The 13,899-nt window shown below is 41.0% G+C and overlaps 1 protein-coding gene across 2 annotated transcripts in view; it reads right to left on the reverse strand.

Annotated features, from left to right (window-relative positions):
• Positions 1 to 391: 391 nt before the first annotated feature.
• The window catches only part of LOC116711717 (partitioning defective 3 homolog), a 396,764-nt gene continuing 383,256 nt past the window's right edge, over positions 392 to 13,899 (reverse strand). For both annotated transcript variants that reach the window (XM_032551185.1, XM_032551184.1), the window contains one exon: positions 392 to 5,910. In XM_032551185.1, coding sequence (XP_032407076.1) covers positions 5,391 to 5,910 — 520 coding nt within the window. In that variant the 3' untranslated portion in view covers positions 392 to 5,390. The remainder of the gene's footprint in view (positions 5,911 to 13,899) is intronic.

The raw sequence follows: 13,899 nt of genomic DNA on the forward strand, positions 1-13,899 counted from the left end.
TTTGGTACTTTTTTCTGTTGAAGCTTTGAGTTAGAGCTGCTGATGTAGCAGCAAATAGAAAATGTTGCCTGATCCCTGAATCCTTGTCCTCTATGATGACACATTCTATAATTGAGAAAATGTAAATGATCGGATGTTTGTTGTTTGAATAAAGAACATAAAGTGTTAAAAAAAGAAAGGTTTGAGGTTGGAACATGATAAAATGTGATTAAGTCCAGAATACTTGGCTTCTTCAAAAGTCGGCCAACTAGACTTCTAAAGGACAAGCTACAAGTCTCCAATATTAAATATGTTTACTACTGAAAAAGAAAAAAAATGAATAGCTAATGTTATATTTATAATGAGAAAATAAGCAGAGTCAGTGCAGCAGCTGCACAGCGGCAGCAGGAAATAAGATATTCATTGTTTGCCTTTAATTATGCATCTTTCTCTGGGAGAGAAGCCATTTGTGAATGTTAAAGCAACACAATCAAGAGAAGTTATTGTTACAAAGGCTGAGACTACCCTCAATTTATTCACTGACAAGTGCAGACTGTATGTAAAGAGAACAGCAAAGACATTTCTTAATACATCATTGTAAAAAAAAAAGAAAAAAAAGGGGGAAATTGCACAGTGCTTACGTTAGTCATTTTTCACCAGCATAGTGCCATACTGTGGATAATAAAACACAATGAAGGATGGTCATAAAAACACAATGAAACAATAATATATTTCTCTTTTGGTCGTTTAAAAAAAAAGACAAAAAGTCCCCCGAAAACAATAGCTTTATGGGAAAAAGTCCGGCATTCAAACATTAATTATACAACACAAATAATATATAAAACATGATCAAATTTGCATGTGATGAAAAAAAAACACATTATTGCAGGCGTCCCTCCAGTTTACGATAAAACATACAGAACATTGGTTAATAAAGCTGCTGAGTACGAGCAGAGCCATCCGACACACACACACACACCCCCACACACACACACACACACACACACCCACCCCCACACACACACACACTCGGAAAGCTGGCAGAACTTTCAGCCGAGCAGAGCAGCAGATCTGAACCTGGAACGACGCTGAACAGACGCGCAGATGAAAGCGGCTGAAAAAGCGCCTCGCCGCTAACCTCCCCGTTTGTGCCGGAGACTCAGAGGGGCGCTGCTGATTACTGCATCCGCTGAGTCACCCAGAGGGGTCAGGCCTCCCATCTCCTCTCCCTCCCACTCGGCGGCCGAGCCGTCCGTACGGCGGCCGACGAGTCCAGTCACTGGCGGTGTTTACAGAAACAGAAACACATGGCCACCTACGCAGAAGCATGCTGGGAAGGCAAACAGGAGCTGGGTTGCTTTTTTTTAATGTATATATAAGGTAGCATGTTTCACTAGATGCCTTTTTATTCAGCTGTGAAGAACATCAAGCTTCTTATTCAGGTTCTGGTTAAGGAAGTCAAACAGTAGGATGTGCAGCGAGTCGTCAAAAGCAGGGTAGGATCATAACTACTGTACCTCTTTGAACCAAGCAAAATAAAACTGTTTCTATTGACGCTCCCACGGTCTTAAGGGAGGGGATCATTTGGACCCCGAGCTTTTCACCCTGTGCGTGGTCTGGCGTGGTCGCACCGGTCCTGTTTGCGTTTTTATGAGGCGTTTCTTTGTGTGGTTTTGGGAACTGACGGTCTGACGGAACAACCCCCCAAGCACGCAGCGTTTTGGGAAAACTGTAGTTGCTGGTTTTACAGAAAAGCAACATATTCAATACGAAGAAACTTAACTTTTGATGAATTCTGTCATGAGGCCTCTGGTGGAGCTAGCTGCGCAATGTCCAAGTAGTGCCCATAAATAATGCCGTCGATGCTGAATATGAACTTGTGTTTCCATTGCAGTTTTACAAAATACACCAATTTTAAAACTGAAAAACCACCTTGTTGATAGTAGCGCAAAAAGTTTTTATTGAAAAGAGTCTTTTATCAAAATTGTCATGTTTCCATTAGGCAAATTTATTTTCAGAATTCCAATTTGCATAATTTTATGGTCAACTGAAACGCAGCGAGTGACAGGCCAGGCAAGAACAGCCAAGAAACCCATGATAACTCTGGAGGGGCTGCAGAGATCCGCAGCTCAGGTGAAAAAATCTGCAGACAGAACAACTATTAGCTGCTGTTAGCCTGCATGAGACACAGCAAGCATGTGGAAGAATGTTCTCTGAAAACCAACACTACATTATCCTGAACTCGTCAAGAGTCAAACATGGATGCTTTGGATGCTGATTAGGATTGATTAGGGGGGAAAAAAAAGGATACAGCTATTACGCTAAAAACTGTAGACCAACAACCTTCTAAACTGTCACAGATCAGGATGTGACTGCAATATTTTACTCTATAAGAGTGAAACTCTGGAAGTAAGACAGGTCTGGTGACGTATTCCACATGGACCTAAAGAACTGGGCTGAATGTTGTTCTTTCTGTAGGGACACCAGTTTAACATACTGTCACATGATGAATGACACGTACTGTATGTTTTCAAAAGCCAGTGGCGATGTTTTCGTGCACTTAGGCAGCAAGCAGTTGATTCCTGCAGCTGATACATAAAATTAGAAACATCTGATTTAGTTGAACTTGGTCTGCAGCTGAGATTCTGATCAGTTCCAATCAGCTTTCCTTTAAGGACTTTGCTAGGTTTGAACTTTATGTGAACCATATCATGGTATATTGTTTACAAAGGGAGTACTGCAGTACTTTGGACTTGTGTAATCTTATGTATTATGGGTTTAAGACGTATAAACCAAGAATACGGAGGCTCATAGAGAGTTGTTAGCATCTCTGCAAAGTATATGCTAATGCCCGAAGATAAACTGATCATTTATTGAAACTGGATCATCTAATAATACAAAAGGTAAGGAAAAATCAAACTTCCTGTTGGCCTCACACGCTCTTATTTCCAAGTTCTGATGCCTGCTCGTTCACCTACAAATTTTTGCAACTTTTCACTTTTTTTTTTCTCCCCTCCAGGGGGTCTTTTGTGGGCTCTAGTGTCCCTTATATGAAAGTAGGCAGACAGGAAAGGGGGAAGGAGAGAGGGATGTCGGCAAAGGACTCAAGGCGTCGAGGACTCAAGGCCTCCAAACGTGGGTCACGTTATCCCCTACGCCACCACAGCACGCCCCAACTTTTCACATTTTTGAACTCAAAAACACATCAGGCAGCTGGTGGAGCGTCCTGCTGCCAGGCTCAGCAGGCCCTTCTGGGGAGAAACCCTGACGTTACTCTGCTGGTTCTTCCAAAAATCCTCACCTTTAATTTCCTTATCATTAAAAAGCCTCACACTGCCAGACCTCTCCCGGTAAACTGAGCACGGAAACACAACGCGCCGCTAATTATTGACTGAACAAAGAAAGGGCTCCTGAGTGGGTTCTTATGAATGGCCACAATCAAGAGGGAAAACAAAAATCAGCTCCATTGTACAGAGAGGCACCAACTGCACAGCCGACGTGCCGGTCTCCCATGGCGATGAAATATTCATTGAGAAACAGCTCTGGTTACAACCGAGTCACTACTAGGTGAAGCCAGAGGCGGCGGCGTCACCCTCCCCGCCCCGCCCGCCTCCGCACATGACAGCAAACACACACAAAGGGCCGCGTTCATTTTTGACTCGACGCATTAATTAATAACCCGACGCTGACCCCGTTTTGTTCTGCCGGTTGTCCCTGGGTGAGTGGAGCAGAGCGAGAATAAAAGGAGATCTAAAGCTGTTTTCTTCTTCGACTGAGGGAGCGGAGGGATGAGGGCGACGGCGTGAGGAGAGAACGCCGAGATAAAGCAGCCAGCCGAGAGGAAGAGAGAACTCAGGATTATCATAGTGAATATAGGAGGAGGGCGTGTGTGTGAGGGCATGTGGGCGTGTGTGGGTGTGTGTGTGTGTGCCCGAAATCCAAGCTTTGACTTCACAGTTGGCCCAAGCTCCTTAAACCTCCAGTCCTGTGTGTGTGTCTGCATGTCGGTTCCTGCCTGCACTAATCACACAGGCAGACATGAAGAGCAACAATAAACCTGGTTAAACCAACAGAGATCCATGAGCTCATCACATCTGAAGTATTTTTGGTTCGCTTTAGAGCAAATATCTTAATACGCTTGAAGACAAAACTGGGTTACGAGTAACTTTTCATCAGGATGTAGGAAGCGTCCAAAGTGTGGCCTGGGGGCCATTTGTGGCCCTTGAAATGATTTTTATCGGCCGCCCTCGACTCCCGACTGCGAGTCAAAAACGGTAAAACTTTGGCCGACAAATTAGAAAACAACTGATGACGCCCGGAAATTTGGAAATTGTCAGTCTTGCTTTGAAAAAGGCAACGAAAAGAATTTTTTGTTTGTGTTTTTGATCTGAATGGATTTGTAGAGTTCACTAAAAAAGATTTTATCGAGCAAGATATAACAAAAAAAATCAAAAAAAATCACAATAAACAATTTTTGTCATATTCAATATTAATGAAATGAAATACGAGTTAAAATTTGCAACTTTTGGCTCCCAGAGCAAAACGTTTGGACACTACAGACAAATGAAAGTGCAAGTTCTAGTGAGGCCTGTCACAATAAAGCGACAAAGTCTTATATCACATTGTGAATTAAAACGAACTTGATAATTTCCATCTGCATGATTTATCATTGTTCCATTTTCTCTCTTTTCTTTTTAACCAAAAACTGAATCACCAAAGTCTTCAGTCTGCTGCTTTGGTCTCAACTAATTGATATTTTGAAGGACAATTTCGCTCACTTTATTTGTTTCTTTTTTTATTATTATTACTATAGTTATTATTTTGCATATTTAAAACATATTCCAGTTCCAATGTTAATAGTTCATTAGAATGTAAAGTTCATTGATCTTTGAGAAAAAGGTATCAAAACAGCAATATTATTGTTTATCGCGATAACTCCCAGGACAATTTATCGCCCAGAAAAACTTATTTCAGTGACAGGCAGAATTCCACTGGCAGATTATTTCACTTCTATCAAGAAGTTTTATAATTTGTCATTCAAGAGTTATTGAACTAAAACAAGTTCCTATATGTAGCTGAAAAGCTACTTCTAAGTTAGTTTTGTCTTATCTAGAAATTATACAAAAAAGACAAAATACCTGGTAAGATTGAGTGTTTTTGCAGTGCGGAGGGTACAAAACATCTGTGTTTGACCTTATATGATGGATGGATGGGTGACAAAGAGAAGAAAGGCACTTTATACAAAATATATGAAACAGTTAACCTCTCTGATTTACTTTTGTTACAGCTAAAAAAAAAAAACAACTATGAATTTTATATTATTTAAAAAAATCTGTCTTTAAAATATTACAAATTTATAACCGATCAATACTTTTTTTTTTTACCTAAGTATATAAAAGCAGACTCGTTGCCTACTTTGCGTTCATGCTGTGTAAATGCTTGTTCGGATCTCTTCCCGTTCCCTCCTGCCCTCGGGAATATAAAAACCGTCCCTTCTCTGAGCCCTGACGGTGGCCCAGTTTGGCCAGCTGTGTGGGTGATGGAGGAACATCCTGCCTGTAGGGGCCTTTGGACCGCTGTGAGGTGTGGGTGTGGTTTGGGGTGTGGTTTGGGGCGTGGCCTGGGGTTGAGGCCTGGCTGTGGTGGTAGACGCCGGCGCCGGAGCCGCTGCTGCTGTTAGCGGCCTCCTGCGCGAGAGCTGCTCGGGTTTTGCTGGCCTCCTGTTCTCTCCGCCTTTGCTCCTGCCTCAGCAGCTCCTGGGTCTCCAGCAGGACCCGGGCGTTCAGGCTGGGTTTCCCCGGGAAGCCGTTGCGAGGGCCCGGACCCGTGGAGAGCCGGGCGTTCTCTTTGGGCGTCTGGAATCCCTCGGACGGTGGGTAGGACCGCTCCCAGGAATCCTGGGACGCCATGCTGGGGTTCTTTCGAGGTTGCCTGAAAAAAAAAAAAAAAAAAAAAAAAGACAAGCAGGAGGGTTACTTGTAAAAGTGATCCTTTATCATTCATCATTGTCACAATAAATTCCAATTAATGACATTTGAAATTATCCGCATTGTTGGGATTGTTAGGTATACTACTTTCTCCAATGTCTGTTCAATGAAAGCATCAATAAATTAAAATTTTCAATTAAATGCAGTTACTGAGTGCACTATAATGATAATAATCATTCTTTTTTACGTGACTGGTGTCCTAAAAAATACATTGCAAATGGGTATATTTCTCGAGCATCCTGATAGCGATATGTTTAAAAAATTACTCATATCGGCCGATACCGATATTGGTGCCGATATTTCGTACATTCCTACTTTGGAAGTCTTAAATCAGTGAACTGAGTCCATCTGTGACCCTCAGGTGAGGGTCAGCTTAGAAAACACATCCCAGACTTTTAACACCAGACAGTTTAACAGTTTAAAAACTACTAGTTTAGAATAACGCAAAGTTATAGAAAAAGTTCTTGGACTGCAATAAATTACAGCTGATCAGTTGAGTGCAATGCATTGAGCCTCTCTGTGCCTTTAATATAATTGGGGACACTACTTGTTTGTGCGTAACAAAAAGTTTCAGCAGGTAATGAGTCAAAGAAACTCCAATAAAGTCAAACGGGAAATGTCGACGTGAAACGACTATTCGAATAAAGCTTTGTTCAAAAAGAAGTAATACATTTCTTATTTTCTTCCAGAATTTGGATCAAATGTTCAAATGTTTGCTCATATTGTCACAGCTATGCTCTCCTAATATCATAATGCTCTGATATAAAGGGTATGAACCAAATCTGAAGGAACTGAAAACATCTTGCCTTGATTTGTTTTTTGTACCAACAGCGAGAACAAAAGAAGGACGTGCCATTACCTTCCTTTCCCTTAAAATACTAGGAACAGCATGAGGGAAGAAAAGAGGAATCTGTTTAAGCATTGCTGCTTGATTACCCTGCATCCAGCGGCATAATAAGTGAGACACGCAATGGACAGGAAACAAATGGCAGAAGCCTGAAAATGCCCACGGGACAATTAGTTCCACGTAGTAAACAAACACAACAGCTAAAACCTCACAGACAAAGAAGAAATGTCTGCTTTGATCCATTTAACTTCCATTTGGAGACGCAGGTGGGTGCACTTACAGAACAGACAGAGTAATAGCGGGCCTCGCAGCGTTCTCTGCCTTCTACTCGTCTCCAGCCGGCCGGCCGGCCGGCCTCTACGCTGACAGGACGGCACGAGACGCACGCACGTCAAGTCCCGACTCGGGGAAAATAAAAATAAAACAGCTCTCTGTAACAAACCTGCTGTTCTTAACAGAAATTAGCGGTGGAAAGCCTTCTCTGGAAAAGGGTTAACTGTCCGTCCATGATCAGGATCAATTAAAACACTGTAAAAAAATAATTTTGAAAATGTTTTAATTTTACGGTGAAATTGCCCAAATTCCACTGTAAAATTATGGGTAAAACATTTGTTGTCTTTCATGGTTAGATGACGTTGTTGTTGGTGATTTTTATGACTAAACCTGGTGCTGGAGTCAGTGATTCACTGTAAAAAAAACCCCAACAAATTCAACTTAAGGACAATAATGCTATTCCTAAAATGAACATGAAAACAACTTATAAAGTGAATGCACAAATGTAAAATGTACAAATGACTGTTTTCACCGATCAATTTATTCATGGCAACTTCACATCAAATCAACAGTTTTAAACCATTTTATGGTTTACTGATGTTTCCTGTCAACTTTTATGGTTTATTACGTTTTTGTTTTTTTTCTTCACTAATGCCTAACGCAAGATGGGAGACCAGCAACGAGTTTTTTCATGGAGAGTGCTAAGAGAAAACCCTCTTCGCAACTCAGTGACCCGTTGTGTGGTAAAAAAAAAAAAAAAAAAAAAAGTTTGAGCGAACGCCGTCTCAGGATGCTTTTAGGACAAAACTGTGTCTTATTGGCCCCCGGGGGTCTCGTTCCAGACACAAACAGTTTGGGATTCTTCAGCTCAAACGCGGACCCTCTGTTCAAACTGAAACTGTGAAGTCTGCAGAAGAAGAAACTCATCAAATATCCCTTGCGTTTGGCAGAAATAAACAAAAAACTGTAAAGCTTCTTTCAATACACATCAAGGGCCAAAGCACTCAGTTTTATTCTTAGCAACAGAACTCATGGGCTTCAGAGATAAGCTCCAGCCAGTGGGCTTGCGGTCATTCAAAAATATAACAATATAGTAATATATTCACACTCTCACTACTGGGGAAATTGCTGTTTTTTTTTCTCCTAAAATAATCAAAAACAAGAAAAGCTAAGAAATAGCCAAATGGTGGATGCTTGAATTCCAGTAACTCTAGAATTAAATAAAAGGCAGCATGACAGCAATGAAACGTTACTAAGTTGACAGCAATATGAGCAACTTCCAAATGGTCAAATCATTTTCTGAAATAACTAAAAAGTGTGCTGGTCTGCTGTTAAGAGGAGACATCCCAAGCATTCAGAATATAAAGATGATCAAATCTTCATGAGCGCAGACAAAGCATCTGCATTCCGAAGCACGTAACGGTCATGTGTTTACATTGTTGTATCAAGGCTATTTTAGATAGAAAACAAAATGGAGGAGTACATGTCTGCCAAAAAGCGCAGACGTTTTGAGATTAATTTTAGAAATTTTCAGGAAAAAACACAAACATTTTCTGAGCTCCAAAAGTCGAACATTTGCGAGAGAGAAAGAAAGAAAGGACGATTTGAGATTAATCTCAGAAATTTTCAACAAAAAAAAATAATCCAAGTTTATTCTAGGAATTCTCTGACAATCTCAAAACTTCTGATTTGTTTGACATTAAGCTCAGAAATGTCCTTGTTTTGTTCTCTACAAAACGTATGAGATTAATCTCAAAATTTCTGAGGTTTTTTTTTCTTCTTCACAAATTGACTTTTTTTTTTATCTACAATTGCTCTAAGTGCTGCATGTTTTTATGGGATCATTACAAAAATATTTAGGCTGTACTTACAGAAAGACCAAGCAAAGGTGTATAAACGCAGCATGTAAGAGTCTCTAGGTTGAAAGTCTCATTCCTGCACCATACAAAAAAGCCAAATGCTCTGTTTGAAAGGAACTGGCCTCCCTATCAGATGAAGCCGATGCTACAGTGTGATTTATTTAGGGTAGCATCCTGAGATATGCAATAGCCTGATGATAGAGATGTTTAATCCGGTGTTTATGTTTTATCTCATCACTATTAGGCTATTTACTACTGTAAACCATCTGTAAGCCCATACAAAATTAGCATTAAATCAACACAAACGCAAAGCTGATTCACGCATGTGGGGCCAGATACATATGTTTTTATGTGTCCTACAATGTGACCTTAAACACGCTGATTTTTTATTTCTTTCTTTTTTTTTTTTTGTTACATTGTGCACATGAGGATGAAAGAGTGTAATTGATGCAAGGACAGATGCAGGGACAGACTGCAGAGAGAGCCCCACCACATGCTCTGTATCTGGGTTTCGCTGTCTGGGCAAGCCGCCACGCATTCACGCTCTGCCTTGGCTCGCGCAGCAGCCAACGGCGCTCATGAGGGAGTTAGCTCACTTTAAACTCAGGATGCCTGTTGCACCAGGCTGCGGTCTGCAGTTCCCGGATGACCTTTTAGGCCTTTCTGTGACAGAAGAGAACGGATTTAGGCATTGTTTGTTCCACGCAGGAATGTAGCCGCGATCGATGTGTCCAAAGATCTAGTTCTCTTATCGCCTCTACCTCTGAGCCAGAATATGTCACAGAATAGATTAGTTCCACTTACAAAAGGAGAAAACGGGAGGTGGAAAAAAAAACCGTGTTAGCAAAAAGTAGGATGGATTCAGAATGACGGAAAATAACAAACAAAGGCAGGAAGTTGGCTTGGAGGAAAAATTTGTGGCCGCTGTGTGCTTCTTTAAAGCAGCTGGGAAAAATCAGACTTCATGAGAAGTAGGAGAAAGATTACCTCCACACACACACGCCCACGCACACACACACACACACACACACACACATTACAGACTTAAGCTGATTACAGAAAAGCCCTTAAATGCATCCAACGCACAATGGAGCAGTCATTCCTGTAATGGACACAAAAAATGTTTTTTAAACTTGGAATTGGAAAAATAATATTGTTCTGGTGGAGGAAGCCACAGGAAGGAACCGCTGGCTACTGAAGCTCAGGGATCCTGGATTCATCACACTGAAACCAGCAGAGATGGAACATGATCAGGTACGTTCAGCCCTCTGTGGATTTACTGGAGAACAGTTCTAAAAATGATAAGATCTAAACATAAATATCTTCAAACGCTGGATGGATGGATGGATGGATGGATGAAATGTTGCATGTATGAATGGATGGATGGATGAATTACGGAATAAATGAATGAAGAATGGATGGATGATAAATGAATTACCAGATGAACAACTGATAAGACAGATAGACGAATGAACTCAACTCATAAAATCAAGCCTTGTTTTTAAAAATATATGCTTAAAAATTCTTGCTTGTGCAGCCGTTGAAATGATTAACCGCTAATAATCATTAATAAAAGTCACAAAATCAATATAATATGCAAGTCAAAGTCTATATAGATTCATGACTCTCATTCTAAATCAAAATCCAACGTTTCCCAGACTCTCTCAGCCTGCATTAGGAACCCAGTGACCCCCTGAGTTGAGAACCTTATCTCAACAACAACAACAACCTGCGCGCCTGGGTGTGAATTTGTGTGTGTAAGTTTCTCTTTCAGGCTAATCAGTGGTTCCCCGCTCCTACTAAAACACTTGTTCCTCTCCGGGCCCGTCTCGCTCTCCGCCGCCTGTCGCCACTAATCCTGCTCCAACAACAAGCCTTCATTAGTTCTCTTCCAATCCTCACATCCCACAAGGAGAGTTAAGCCTGGCTGTCATCTGATAACCAGCCACCATGGCTTCTTCTCAAAGCTCTTTGCGTCGTTCAATTTTTTCCCCCTTCTTTCTGTAAACGGGGGTGGGGAGAAGTTGTCACTATTTGCCTAATAAAGGCAAATATTGTAAAGCAGATAAGTTTGTGATTATTAGAGTGAGGATGTAAAGTTTTAGCTCTGTAATCAGGGGCTAGACAGAGACTTTTTTGAGATTCTCAATATGACAACCTTAAATATATTTTCGCTGCATTTTTTTTTACAAAAAAAGCAAAGAAAAATGCATTGCTAATTGATAGCAGTTATCCCTACTGCTGCTCTGGCAACTCAGCATATTATAGCAATTTAAAAAAATTGCTGTTCATTTAATTCTGAGAAATAAACTTGAGCAAACTTCTAGAAAAAAAACCCCACTTCTACATTTAATCATTTCTAATTGCCGCCTGTAAACAATATACGTTTTTGTACATCTGGTATTTGCGCGCCACCTTTACAAAACAGATCCATTGTAACACTATAAATACAAATGGCCTTTGAGCTCCCTCCCTCCCTCCATCCATTCATAAATCACAAATTGATGCAGCAGTTTTCACCGCAGTTGTGAGTTTTGAAAGATAAAACCAACGGTGTGGGGGCAACAGGATGTGTAGGTAGTGTTGACATCAGCTCTACGTATAAAACTGGTGTTGGAAATCTCTAAATCTTTTTAAAACAATGGTTGAAAACTTGTTGTAGTGACCCAGTTGTTGGACAAGCAAACGCTACAGACCCTCTGCACAAGATGGAATGCTCTTTAGAAAGCGACCCACTTTGCCACAGCGGACATCCAAACAACCTATGTGCCCGTTAGCTTCTCTAAAACCTGTCAACAAACAGACAGTTGGTAGCATAATATTTCTTTTATTTTGTTGACTTGCAATAAAATAGTTAAAGGGCGCACAAACTGACAGGGATGCAAACCAAACTTCTAATGTTTTCTTAAATCTTTTGATAAAGAAAGATGACAGCAATGGAAAGCAACCATTATTCATAAGGACTGGCTGCCCTCGATGCATTCAAGGATTTATAACACACACTTTGTACAAGATTAGAAAATTAACTCACAAATACTTCATAAGTAAGATTGGCAAAACACAATGAAATATTGCACTATAGAGAAGGTACACGTCTAATCACAATTAACCATGGACAGAACACTTCACCTTTATGCTGTATACTCAATACCAAAAAAACTGGCTAGCATCTAGACTTTTACATTTTAAATTTAAATTGTCTGTTCTGGTGTAAGGAGAAACTGAGCCAATTCAGGTAAAGTTCACAATGTGATCAAATCAACAAAAAGAAAAAAGGAGGAAGAAGGTGAGGTTTGGTTTCTAAGCAAGCTATGCCCAACTTTTCTAAATAGCGCTAGGTATGCTACTTCCACAGTCAAATTAGCTTGACTTGAACAAGTAGAAGCCATGGCCATGTTGACAAAAAACAACCACGTTTTTGGGTGCTGTGGTTGGGCAGGGGCAAAGCACAACCCACGTAAGGAGGCCTTAGTCCTTGTGCCGGTGGTCACAGGTTCGACTCCCGGCCTGGTGACATTTGCCGCATGTTTCCCCCCTCTCTTGTTATCCTCTTTCCTGTTGAACTACTTTCAAATAAAGGCCATTAGAGCCAACAAAACCTTTAAAAAAAAAACACAAAAAAAAACAATCACGTTTTTTTCCCCAGGGGGGCCGAAATGTGGTTGCTCCATTCAATACTCAGGGAAAGTAAAGAGATCAGGATGTAGCTGATTAATTCGTCAAGTAGCTAGCTTTCTGTCAGCTGCTAACAGACTAGCTTGCTAACTGTACTTTTAAACCATTGTTTTCTTAATAAGAGGGATAAATGCCACTCAAAGTATAGTAGCCTTCTGTCAGTCAACTGACCAGAAATGCACAGCAACTTGTGGGAGAAAGGCAACACTGCATTGCTCTGTCTCTACACAACTGAAGAAATCTCCAGCATCTCATTAAAAAACTATTTGAACCATAGAATTGATACAACAGAAAATATTAACAGTTCTGAAACTCTTATCTTTCAAAACCTTACTTCTCCTTGGTACCGGTAGCTGGCCCGTGGATAATTGAACCCCAAGTTCCGAAAAGTCTAAATCTGGGTCAAGTGTCAAGTCTGAACTCATCAACTTTTTTTCCTCTGTGAGATTATGAGAGGAAGGCATATCAAAGGAAGCTCCGGCCGGTCAAGCTGAACTTTCCCAGGAGAAACACAACTCACTGTGCGGATGCCTCCGGGCAACTGTCACATCACATGAGATGCCAGCAGATAACACCTTTGAAGGGAACGCATAGATCAGTCAGGCTTATACAGATCATATTGATTATGTGTCCATATGGACCGAAAATCCATAGTCAGACGCAGAAACATGTTTTTATCGATCGGGCAGCGACTGGTCAGCAGCAGTGGAGAGAAAGTGGTTTGCATTAAAAAAATAAAATGAACTGAAGAGAATAAGGTAACTAAAACAGAAAGACAGAATCCAGCAGCCTGTGGACTTTTTGGACTACAAGTGCTCTGTGTAACTTGTCAAACCTCCTATGTTAGCCTTCAGCATTGTACTACATTTTTTTCATGAGGTTTTTCAGCACAGGCTGAAGGGAGATTAAAAAGCTCCAGAGGAACGGAAACGACATTTTAGAGAGAGACAGATGCAAATGCAAATGTTGATGCTCGGCCTCCAGATGTAAGATATGGTACATTTTTGTTGGAGCGCCAAAAGAATGGAGATGGACAAGATTGGGGAGATGAAGAGCCCCCCCCGAAGCTCTGAACTCGAGCCGTACCAGAGGAGAAACGGAAAAGTAGGGGTGAGCAATTCTCCGATACGGCGCTGATGTTTGCGACTGATCCTTTCAGTCAGCACCGACTTAATCAGGCTGACTAGCGGTCATGACTGCCATTCAAAGCAATCATTTTTATTAAAATAATCATCTAAACAGCGTTTGTAAGATTCATTAAAAATGTCTGCGGGACGAG

This window comes from Xiphophorus hellerii, chromosome 21 (genome assembly GCF_003331165.1).
Source record: "Xiphophorus hellerii strain 12219 chromosome 21, Xiphophorus_hellerii-4.1, whole genome shotgun sequence".
In the NCBI taxonomy this organism is placed as follows: domain Eukaryota; kingdom Metazoa; phylum Chordata; class Actinopteri; order Cyprinodontiformes; family Poeciliidae; genus Xiphophorus; species Xiphophorus hellerii.